The 12675-nt window shown below is 47.6% G+C and overlaps 1 protein-coding gene across 3 annotated transcripts in view; it reads left to right on the forward strand.

Moving 5' to 3' along the window:
• The window catches only part of LOC117213031 (nucleolar protein 4-like), a 96473-nt gene that overhangs the window by 76685 nt on the left and 7113 nt on the right, over positions 1-12675 (forward strand). For all 3 annotated transcript variants that reach the window (XM_033458239.1, XM_033458237.1, XM_033458238.1), the window contains 4 exons: positions 5159-5490; positions 6620-6823; positions 7165-7311; positions 11831-12045. In XM_033458239.1, coding sequence (XP_033314130.1) covers positions 5159-5490; positions 6620-6823; positions 7165-7311; positions 11831-12045 — 898 coding nt within the window. The remainder of the gene's footprint in view (positions 1-5158; positions 5491-6619; positions 6824-7164; positions 7312-11830; positions 12046-12675) is intronic.

Consider the following 12675-nt stretch of genomic DNA (forward strand, 5'->3'; position numbering starts at 1 on the left):
GGTGGCGAGGCGACTGATTTCAGGTTCAGGACGGCCATTCGAGTTCAGGAACGGTGCTGCCTGGTGGGATTGGGATTGCTAACCGGCTTTCTAGCCGAGCCTAGGCCGGGTTCCCCTGGCCCCTCTGCTGCTTTTGCAACGCCGGCATCCGCTCGCCGCAGGCCAGAAACCCTCGATGCCTCGGTGTAAGCGTAGTACCGTACCCCGTATGCCGTATACCGTGCGTTGCTCCTATCTGCTGCACGTTGCGTGCGTATACCCGTACACGTACTAGTACCTATGTACATTCGGCTCAAACGACTCGCCAGCAGGACGAACACCGATGCCTCGATTCGTTTTGCGCGCTTTTTCACCGACGGCAGTCGAGTCATGGAAGGGGACGGGGGATGAAGCAATGGCTGGTTTTAGTAATTTTGTTTTGGGCCTGAAGCAGCTATCGACTATCGGAGAGGAGAGTTAATAAGAGGCAACGGGCGAGGGTAATATTATATTACGTTTTGTTTGAAATAAATATCAAAATGAAACGTTGCATGGCGAGAGAATCAGGAAGCGAGAGTGAAACGATATTAGATACGATATTATATTATTTACTACTTCTGTGCGTGGAATAGGAATATTCGTTCTCGGTAGAAATAAAACATTATTTGTCACTTTGTGTCGTAGCGTGCCAAAGCAGATAAAATATAAACAACACACCGAGAGGGTGCAGCGTAGTTTTCTTGAGTTCACGGCATATAGGTTGGGTTCGAGTAGGTCTCTTACTAACCATAATTACAACCCTATTATGTTCTTGGTGAATGTGCGATTTCTTCGGTCGAAGAGTATCGTGGCGGATTTGTTATTCCTTTTCAAGATCATTAATAGCTTTATTCATTGTCCTCGACTCGCCGAGTCGTTAAAGTATGCCCTCATGAGATCATCTACGTTCACACGGACTTTTCTCCCACATCGGATAGCTATTTATTCTCGCTAGTTAATTCGCAGCCTGTAAATCGCATTTCTGATACTGCAAACTCATATTCCACTTGTTTAGACGTATTCGGTACTAGCATCTACAGCTTCGGAAATCCGATACGTGTATGCTTTCGTTCTACGTTAACATTCTACACTCGCGGTAACGTGAACTTACGTCCGCTTATCACCTCGATCAATAAAAATGATATATACATACACATGTATGTAAATGTAAAAAATATATCAAAGTAGCGTGGAACCGGACGTGACTCTTCGATATTCTTCCTTAAGTTATGAAACGGGAGTTCGCTCTACCCGAGCGATTTCCCTTCTCAAAATTATCTTCGATTTAATGGAACTTCAGCTTCGCCCTAAAACCGCTGCGAACTCGGTCGAAAAATCGAGCAACGGTCTTTGTATCACATCCGCCGCAAAATGTTTCTGCAACACAATCGAGCATGACCAAACTGGGAAATCGTTCCCTGACCCAGGACAAGGGGTGGGGAATAGGGAAGCCGTTCCGCTCAGCGCGTTCCTCGTGGCCACGAATTGTTTGAGCCGAGTGTACGGGCGCAAGAACCAAGGTGCAGCAACCTCGGGGCCGTTTCAGCCGTAGAGAAAGAGGGAAGGAGAGCCGATGTTGCGCCGCCTCCTGGACGAGGGTCCAGTTTCCTGGGTCGTCTACTCGCGCGTTCAGTTACTGGTTCTACCGGAATCTTCCTGGAAGCGGCATGCGTGGTTGCGTGCGCGCGATCGTTGAACGCGCGGCGCGGAATTAGAATCGGCAAGCGACTCGGGGTGGTCGACGAAGAGCGGCACGGCGCCCGGCTTTCTACCGACGACATCGCCTTACGACGTAGACGCCGCGCAAATCTCGAGTCGAACGGCTTCCGGGATGATGTCGCGTCCTGCAATTTGTCCCTCGGCTGAACGAGACTCAGACGGCATTGAAAACGCGATTATTTAGCCATTAATCTTGTTGTTTTCGACGCTCGTGGCAGCCAGTTTCATTGTGGAGCGACTGGTCAGACTACTCTGCTCGCACCGTCGAGCGCTGCTCTAACTGTGTAAGTTTAGTATTGTGGTGGATTTTTTCTCTCGGTACAAGAGGGTTGGACTTCCTGTCCGATGACTTCTGCTCACGTTGCGCTTCGTGGGAAACGCGGCAGAGAGTTTCTCGCCGATCGAAGCGTATGCGTTGTGCAAGTCGTTCGTGCATAGTAGCCGAGTCGTCGAACACGGAATTTGGTAGGTGATTCATTTTCTCGAGAATAAAATTATCGACGAATAATAAGTAGCTTTCTACGCGGTTCTACTATACGTTTGTTCTCCTCGCTACTTTAGCGAAATTGAAAAATCCATGCAATCTAAACACCGTGCGCACGCGATTACGCTTTCCTCCGAATCCTCGATTTTTGTTTTCCTAATTCAGAATCGATTACCGAGTAGGTAGAGTGGAAGAAGTGGACGAAGCCGAGGTAGCCTCTTTACGATTCCCCCGCGGCGCTCCCTACCCACGGATTGGCGTCGGTGTCGGTCGAGTTCGCGCGTGTAGCCTCTCTCGCCGCGCCGATCCGACTCGTACCTGTCCTCGGCAACATCCTCGTGAAAGCACCTTCGCCCGGTACGTTCTCTCCCGGGACCGCGGTGGCGTGCCTCTTTCTTACACCCGGTGGAAGGGATCTACTTAGACTTATTACGGGTTTTGGAAACAGGTCGGCCTTTTTGCACGGCGGAAAGGATACGTTCCTAAGAGACGCCTCGAGACAGGCCTGTAAATAGCGGTTGGTGCGGAGACAGAGGCCCGTATTCGGGACGCCGCGCTCCACGTTGCACGCGTACTCGCGCCGACTTGTCGACGATGTTCATTATTCGAACGAGCGCGGGTCGCGGACTGCAATTTTTCTCGGCGGAACCCGATCATTCGGAATAATACGGAGCCGTTAAAAGGCGAAGATGAGCCGTTTCGTTGCCTAAGAACGATTTTCTAATAGGCATCGCGACTTAACGCGGCTGCACGCTCGAACTTTGCCGAGCGAGTTTCTTCGGGAACCGTTAAGATATCCTGTTGTTAACGCGAGGACAGTGTTCCGTTCTGTTATGTTTTATTCCCGTGGCCGTTTCCTTGCCAATTGGTTGAACTCGGCCGAGGAGTGATTATACCAGGAGCTACGAACCGAGATGCGAGGTTCGGGGCAGCGAAGAACTTTAGAAGAGTAATTTTGGTGTGTGAAGAGCCGTTCGTTAAGTTTATGGTTTTCTAGGTGGAGGATTGTTAGAGAATGTGTGTTTTTAGTGGCGAGTTTACGAGGAACCGTCGAACGGGGTTAATTTTCGTGCTACGGTTAACATTTTAAAGAATCGACTTATTCGATTAACGATATAAAACTTTGCTAAACATCGCTCTATATGTCGATCTGATAATCGTCCGTTGAAAGCAGAATTTACAAGTTCGTTCAACGATAAATGCCGATACGACTTCGGATAGTATTCTTGTTTGATCGTGCTAGTACAACTGAAATTATCACATCTCCATCGTAAACTTGAATAACTGTAATGCTAACAGCTTCGTTCTCAGATACGATGAATACGGTAGAGCGAGACGGCTCGCTGTTCCTTCGATCGTCCTTAATCAGTGGCGTCACGCAATTCAAACGTAGCATCGTTATTATATTTATGCCATAAATACCACCCACATGGTCGTTGTCAGTTGGTTTATTTAACCGGTTAGTGTTTTCCAGTTTAACCGTGGGAAGAAAGGGGATCGTCCTTCTCTTCCGCGAACAGGAATTCAATTGAACAGGAACGCCCCATCAATCTTCCTCCAGTTAACAGCTTGTATTCCGCGTTTAAAGTCATCTGATATATCTTTGAGATTTTCAAGCGTGTTTTACTCTGCGCAACAAAATCGAAGAAAACAGAATTAGCATAGTTGAACAACTGTCAACCACATAGCGCGATTGCTTTTTTAAACGCAGTTTCAAACGTACATCCTTCCTAACTCCGAATGCAAATTACATTATTTGTATGCAAGCCTGATCTTTTTATTTGCAGGCTTGCAAAAAAATATGGAAAAGTTCTATGATATCGATCGCATCGGCGCTAATATTCTGTCCGAGTCAACACGCTATAAACGCGAAAGCTTTCCTCTCCACTCGATATTTTGTCCTTAATAATTCTACTTGGCGCAACAATATTTTCCCAATCGCGTGATTCCGAACGAACGTCGTCCCGGTGATCTATCGCTTCGCGAGATCCCGAGAAGCGGGAGAATCGAGGCTCGAAGGGAATTGCTAGATCGCCAGATGAGAACAAGTTCTACGGAAAACTGAGAGGTTATTTGAATTGTCTTCGCGGGTTGGCTAGGCGCAACAAGTTGACAGACGCCGTTCTAGATGCGGCGATAAAAACTTCACCGTTTAATGCCGAGCTACGCGACTGGTCGTTGATGTAAATGCGGAATTGGACGTTTCGTTTCACCGTTTCGCGTAATTCGCGAACGCCGGGGGAATTGTTTGATGGGAAGATTGACGACACAGGCATGGTTTTCGGCTTTTAGCACTTTAGTCGAACGTTTCGGGCCAATTACGTTCTTGCTTTTGAGCGCAATTATGGTCGGGGTCAATTGGAATGCCTTTCTTCACAGAAGGATACGGCGGGCGAAGAATTCCTTCGTACTTAAAAACGAAACCAGAACGAAGACGAGTGCCTACGGCGGTGTTCTTTCTCCGTACGATCCGTGTGTTTGCTTTAAGTTTGATTTTCATTGTAAATAATTCCTGTTCCTTTCGAAGATCTCACCTAGAAGCGCTTCATTGCGGCGTAGCGAACATTCGGTGATTTACAGACAGGAACGTATCTCGGACTGCTTCAAACCCGTCATCAAACATCTATAGTACCACCAAGATCGCGTGTTTCTCGAGTCACGTTCGAGGAGAAATTGACTCCTACTTTCCGAATTTCCTGCTTTTGCGACGATTTATGTGCTAAAATTCCGGAAGGTTCGAGGCAGACGAATCTACGATAACGATCAACCATCGTTTGTTCGAAGTTGTCTTTCAGCGTAACGGCTATGACCAGCTAAAATTCGTGATATTTTCCACGCTAACCCCAGAGCCTAAATCCGCCGATCCACCTTTCTATTCTCAGCGGATCAATGACCGATATAACGACGAATAACCAGGCTGTTTTATCGATATTGCAGACTCGCGAAACGGGTCCTCGGATTTGGTGGATATGCCAGCCGGGACCGTTCCAAATTTGGGAGCGGTGGCAGGAGTCGGAGGCGAGGATATGGCATCCTTGTGGGCTTCCTACGCCATGGGACTAAAGAAGACACCGCCGCCAGCGTCCGCTGCCACGCCCTCGCGATCCGATCGCGATCGCGAGTCCAGTCCACCTGGAGAGGGGACGGGCAGCGCTCACGACGAAACGAGCAGCAGCGGTAATAAGGAGGACGAGGACGACGACGACGAGGATGCCGACGAGAGGTTGGATCCCAGACACCACGACCCAGAGCGCCAGAAGGCTTTCAACGTAAGTTCGCGATTTACGTAATTCCCTTCTGCCCGGTCGTTTTTCCTTTTCTTCTTATTTTGTTTCGGGGTGAAGACGAAACGCGGGGCCACCCTGCCGCGCCGTGGCGACGTGATTAATGACGCGAAACGGAGTCGAGAGTAGCTTTCGTGTCTGCTTTTTTTCCGAATCGAGGGTTGGCGAGAACGATGAATTTCAACCGAAGCTTCGAGTCGAAGGGCGACCGAGTCTCTTTTGGCTACGTTTAGAGACGAAGAGCGACGCTGCGATTGGGATTTTGCGGATAAGAACGTAGTAACTGCGCCGAGATAAGTCACCTACCTTTCGAATTAACGTTTCCGCGCTTAATTTCTACCCATCTTTTTCGACGCAGCAAAGGCGTTCCATTGCAAAGAATATCTCTAGCTTTTCTAAACACATAGTCGGAACGTTACATTCGTAAGAATATTCTTACGATTATGCAAAACACCATTACCGTAACACGCTGAAACCACCATTTTCCCAAGTCACTAGCACGATCGTACGATCGAAAGAGAAACTCTGTTGTTCGGTGCGCGGTGCATCACCGGCGAACGATCGTTTTCGCGTAATTATCCGCGCTAAACGTCCGTAGGAACACCTGAAACCGTAACCCCGGAGCAGCGTCTGCCGTTACTACCGTATGCTGGAGCAGCAGGCCGCATTAAACCGGAAACGGCGAGTTTATTGCGGCTGGTATTAGCCGGGGTGCTCCGTAACCGCGTAAAAAGATACGAAATTGTTGTTCGCGCGTTCGCAACGGAAGGGCTGAGGTGGCTGGGGGGTGTTCGAAATGAAAGCTAAACCAGACCGGTATTGGACTTTTTCGCCCCGAAAAAGCCGCAATTATCGTAAAGTTTTACGAAGGCAACGTCGCGGCGGCACGCGGCCTCTCTTCTGCCCTCGCGGAACCTGAAATCCAAGCGGGGCCCGCAGATGGCCGTGAGTCGGTCGGCCAGCCAGCGTCTCCTTAATTAATTACAATTAGTTTAATAGAGGGCCGCGGTACACGCTCCCACCATCGCAGAAACCCTTAATTCCTACGCCGGCTAAGTTGTACGGGCTCGTTTAATTCATTCCGCGGCGGTCTGTCCGCGTCGCGTGTTTACAGATGTTCGTCAGGCTGTTCGTGGACGAAAACCTCGATCGTATAGTGCCGATCTCCAAGCAACCGAAGGAGAAGATACAAGCCATCATCGACAGTTGCACCAGGCAATTCCCAGAGTTCGCAGAGAGGGCCAGGAAGAGGATCAGAACGTACCTGAAAAGCTGTCGGAGAAACAAACGTGGCAGGGAAGGTGCACCCTGGGACGCGGTGAGTCGAAGTTTATTTTGTCGTGTGAGCTCAGTGAGAAACAATTTCGAGCAATATGGTGGGTGGTAGGTATCCGAAGATGTAGTATCGGTAATCGGAAGGAAGACGAATATCGCTTATTTTAGTAACTTGCTGCGTTTCGCTATCGTGAAAATGTATCAGCGTCGGTGTGTCCTCGACTGCGTCGAACGTACGAAAATTCCACGGGAAAAATTCTCGAGGAACGTTCTCGGCGCGGACCGCGGAAGATCGGCCGCGAAGGCTCGCGAATTCCGGAGGTCTGAGTCAAGTTCGAGCTTTTCGGTATGCGACGATCACGTGACCGTGGGATTTCTTTTTAGGCGAGGCCCACTCCGGCACACTTGACCTCCGTACAGGCCGAGCAGATTTTGGCAACGGCCTGCGAAAATGAGAGCGACAACGCGAAACGCATGAGACTCGGTCTGGAGCCCGTCTCACAGCCCATGCCAACTCTTCCGGCCGCAACGGTGAGTAAAATTAGAATGAAAAGAGCACGATCGCGCTCGTCCACGCGGTTTCAACCTCTCTGCTTCGTGTTCTGCCTGTCGCGGTTTACGGTTCGTTCTCTTGACCGCTAAATTTTTTGTTTCAACCGAAACTGCCTCCTCGAAAATGAAGACTTTTCAAGGTTTCTGTTTTCCGTTTCAAATTATTAATTTAGCGACGAGGGAGGAAATAACGACGCAACGACCACAGCGATAATATTACAGAGGATCGATTCTCTAAATATTCTATATCACCTTTTAATATGTTAACGTCAGCGTAATTACGGTTATTGCGTGCCAAAATCGAAAACTGGAAGAAACGATAACGCGTTTGCACTGTTGTTTTCTAATTCAATGCGCAAAGCCACCAACGTAACTCGATATTATTTCACGACGATACAGTATCGTTTCAGCATACGAAATGGGAAATTATGTACATACGTATCATCGTCAGCCTCCTCTATTGATGCTGATAAAACAAAAATCATCGTGCGTTAGAAACGCTTGCCAAACCATCACGTGATTATTATATGATCCTAACGACACTTTGCACATGAATGGTATTGCAACAGCATCGGCACTCTATACTTTTTCCTCTAATTGATGCGTACGTTCCACTAAATTATCGAAGAAATATCAATCTCTTCTATGAAATATATCGATCGTATGACATCACCTGACGTAACTTTCTAGCTGCGTATCTAGCTTTTCGTTCTAGGAAAAGTAATAAATAATTTATATCGTTCGATACGTTTGTCGATAACCTCAAATGCTATTTTGTCATAATTTTGACGTACGAGCGATTGAAAGTGCGATGCAAACAAAACCCGACAATTCAAATACGATACGTCTGAAAGGCCGGACTTTCTTTTTTATTACGAACAGTTAACTACTCTCAAAGCGATGCACGATTTGTCAGATGCGACGTCTTACCATTTTTAAAAACGAAAATGTGCGATCGAATGTGCGGAGATATTTGACTAAAAGTGACCGAGTATAGGAGTCGAGATCGGTACGGTTCGCGACAGAGGATCCCGATCGCGTTGGTGACGCAACCGTGTACGATAAAGTTTTCCATGAAAGTAGCTCCGTCCATAAAATTATCGCGCGTCGAGATCCGAGAGAACGTCGCGCGGCTCCTGCGCAACGCTTCGGAGCGTGATACGTGAAACGAAGCTAGGATTGATATAGGTACACGGAGAGGCCGATGATAACCCCATGGGTCGCGCACCTCTCCCACTCTGATGCAACGCACACACGCTGACCACGTTCCACGCGTGGTCGTGTAACGACGGAAAAATCGAAATATTCTCTCTCTGTCTCTCACTGTCTCTTTCTCTCTGCCAGGCCAGGAGTCGTCAACAAGCTACGGATTGCTCGATCGAAATTTTCACCGAGATTCCAGCCGCGAATAGCTTTCCCATGGTATGTTCGAAGAGCGGACGAAATACCATGTTCGAAATCGAAATTAGTCTTCGCGTAGCAGAGTTTGTTTTTGCGGCAACAAAGCTCTGGCTACGATCGATAAGCCAGCGAGACAGACTTTTCGCGATACTTCGGCAAAATGAATTTTTTAATAGAGGACGCGACAATTCGAAACTGTCGCTTCTACGACCGTATAGCGTTCCTCGATTTGAACAAAAATTACATCGTAGAGATGGTTGCGTTGCCCAACACCGCGTATCGATGCTCTTTTCACAACGGAGAAATCACACGAGAAAAAGAGTTAACCTGAGCTTTGATTTTTGGTCGAAGCATCGCCACTTCTTCTGGCTATATTGTCTCAGATAAAAATCGAACGATACACATGTGTCAAAGGTGGTGATAACGAGCCCGAATCACCATCAGTCTCAGCTTTTTTTGCGTTAGTCATCATCGCGCGTCCGTGACATCGTTTAAAAAGGGCCACGGCTGACTCGCTCCGCCTTCCGATCAAGAAAATCGCACATTCTCGTTCGTCCAACCGCCGTATTCCAGCATTTCAACGAATTACCTCGTCCCTTGGTCGTGTAACTGTATGACTGATGCTCTCCGCGGAGGCCGTCATCCGTTGGATCATGGCGGCGCAAAGCCAGCGACATCTATGCGGCGCTTACTCGGTAGTCGATGATGCCGCGAATCCAACACGAATTTCACAAGCTGCAAGGTTCTGCACAGCGAGTCGTTTTGCAACCGGTATCCTTGGCTACCCTGGCACTGTTCTGTTCGTTCACCCTGCAACAAACGTAGAATCGCGCGACGTGTTCACCGTGTCGCGCGTCTAACGCGTGGGTGTCAGCAGCGTGTCACTGGCGCGCCTAATCCTCCCTTCTGCCCTCGTGAATATTACATACCTACTCTGGAGGATCCCTCCTCGGATCAGAGGCAAGAAGCTAGTAGAACCATCGGAGTTTCTCGTCTCGAGGCTTATCTACTTTGAAAATCCCTAGCGAGGAGGAGCAAGATAGCGTCGTGGCAGCTTGGCGAGGAGCAGAGAGGGAGCTCGGAGAGACCGATAACCTCTGCGGCGACCTAAACCTAACCCATTAAGGAGAAGACCGGGGTTCGTGTACGGACGCGGCTATCTGCCGTGGCCACCTATATAATTGACGTCAACGCACACTGCTCGCCTTTCATAAAAACACCTCCCTACATCCGTTCTCCTCTCTCTTGACGATTTCATTCCTCCGTGCACGCCTGTGTGATCACGTTCTTCTCCCTTACCCCTCCCGCGGTACGCGCCCCTCTGCTGTCTCTCTACGCTGCTCTTTCTTTCTTTCTTTCTTTCTTTCTTTCCTTTCCTCGGTTCTGTTTCTCCCCTTTCTTTCGCCACTAACACGCCTCTCTTTCCACGAATTAATTTCCTTGGCCACGAGAGAGAGCTTACTCACGCCTCGACGTCCCTGTCCGCCACATCTGGCCGCCTCTCGATCTCGCTGCTCCCGTCCCTCCGCGCCTTTTTTGCCACCGTTTTTCGCCGATCCGTCCGAACCGTTCTCGCGCCAGGTGACCCAACCCCGGGCTGGCTGCTCGACCAGAAGAATGATCGTGTCGCGGGTTCATCCGGCAGATCGTTCGTTCGACCGAGGATCGGTGGTCCGTTGATTCGGCCATCGCTGGCAACACGTGGTGTTTTGGTGACACGGTGTATCGTCGAATTTCGAGGATAGTCCGCGGTTCGGGAGGCCATGGTGTGCTTGTCAGTGACGAGTTGCAAGTGACTTTGCGAACATCTTCCCGTCGAGAAACGACCAGTGTGCGTCCGTCACGATGCATCGAAACGAGCAAGTGCAGGAAACATCGGCGAGTTGACGGTGACGACAAAGAAACGGACTAGAGAACGAGGGTCAAACATGAGGAAGAAGAACCTAAGAGTGATGCACAAGCAGGTGTACGATCGCGTGCAGGTCCAGCAGGTACGAAGGAAGTTTACGGCCACGTGCTTGCACGTTTTATTCTCGAAAGGAGACGTCGCGTCCGATCGATTTTCGCGTACTCTCCGCGCCAAACCGATTCTCAATCGCCACTGGCGAAAACTGGGTCAGAATGCTTAAAAATGTGGAGCGTCAGATAATGGTCTCTCATGCGTTGGGGGTGGAGGGGCGTCCAACAGAGGAGGGATCCAGCCAATCAGCAGAGGCAACAAAATGTAACGATTATGGTCCATTTATCGAGCGATCCAAAAGTCGTGCCCCGCGATCTCAGACGCGAATAGACTCGATCGCGATCAATTTACGTGCGAGTCGAGCTTGTTCGCTGAATTACGGATTCTCTACGACCGGCAACCTTTTACATTCTCCTTGTAAAGTTTGCTTACAAATCAGGTGCTTCGTGATACTCGAAATTATGTATATGACGATGTATCGTGTATCGTGCATCTTCAAAAGTAACTTGTCTAACTACGTCGGTTGTCGTTTAATCTCAGCTGAGAATCGGTGAACTGGCTGTCTCGAGTTGCTAATTATAGATGGTCGTTTGGAATACCATTTCTTGATACGGATACTCGTTGATACGGAGTTTTGTTAATTATACAGAATTACGTGAATTGGCTGTTTATCGATACGCGCGATAGTGTAGAGAAAACGTCGTTCAGAAGAGCTTCGAAGAAATTTTAAGCACGACGAGAATTCAAACTGTGGGATTGTCACTATTATTATTATTATTATTATTATTATTATTATTATTATTATTATTAGCTCACTTATAACACGATGTAACGATTGTAGTTATCGATATACAGAAATAAAATATGAATTATAGGCACTCGTTTGTGAATTTTATAAACGTTTATGTTTTCATACCAATGAAAATGTTTGAAGATTGTTTCCAACAAAATCGTCGTCCCTTCAGCCATCAGTTTTAAGATTCGAAACGTATGTTTCCAATCAAGTTCGTTCGTTACCGAATAACAGAGAGTAAACGGAAGTTCATTTTTCTGTAATTTATCCAAAAGTTTGAGATTCAACGATCTTTCGATTCTACTACCACTCGAACGAGAGCTAAGATGCACCGCTTGTTACAGCAAACGGATGTTCGGTCAAGTTTGGACCATTTCTCCAGTACACCGGTGAAATCGCTTCCTGGTAAGAGGGAGGACACACCACCGGCATCGCTAACGTCCCTGGCGCCTCTAACCAGTTTGGCGAACTTGCCGAGCAGCACCCTCTCTTCTACACCCCTGTCTCTCGCACCCGCGTCGAAATTGCTCGCGCCAGGGGACAACAAGGGTCTCATGAGGTCAGTATAAATTATTTAGTTTCGTCGGAGCGATTATTTTTGATAATTCGTACGATCAGTGAATACTACGGATTCACAATTCCAGATTACTTGTATTTACACAGTTATCAGTTTGTTCAGTAGCTGTAATTGAATTTATAATCGTTTAATTTCTAAAAAGCGTAATTTATTAAATCGTTGTCTAATAAATAGAAGATACTAATATCATTTTTAGAACATACTGATAGAGCGAACTCTACCAAGGCTACGGAATCTTCGTTCACGCTACGAAGATATTTTCATCTTGACAAAAAATTCAAGCAGTTACGGTTTTGGAGAAATCTGTAGATTACGAATTGAAAGTTACTCTTCTCTTTGTAGCGTTTCTACCGAATCTTTATAAAATTATGCATCGAATTTTCGATACGTTTCGTAATAGGAAATTTTCTCCCGAGAAATCGTGGTACCTTCAAACGTCAAATATATCACGTCGGATCAAATATGCTTCATTAATCGAAGTTAAATACGTTGAAAAATGAAATAAACGGGAAACTTCAAACGACTAAATCATATTATTTGGTCCGGTAATTCAACTTCGCGTCAATTACATCGCTACAAAGATAGACAATGGCTTTAAGTTTGCGAGAATAC

Source organism: Bombus bifarius, unplaced genomic scaffold (assembly GCF_011952205.1).
Source record: "Bombus bifarius isolate JDL3187 unplaced genomic scaffold, Bbif_JDL3187 scf7180000008487, whole genome shotgun sequence".
Lineage (NCBI taxonomy): Eukaryota > Metazoa > Arthropoda > Insecta > Hymenoptera > Apidae > Bombus > Bombus bifarius.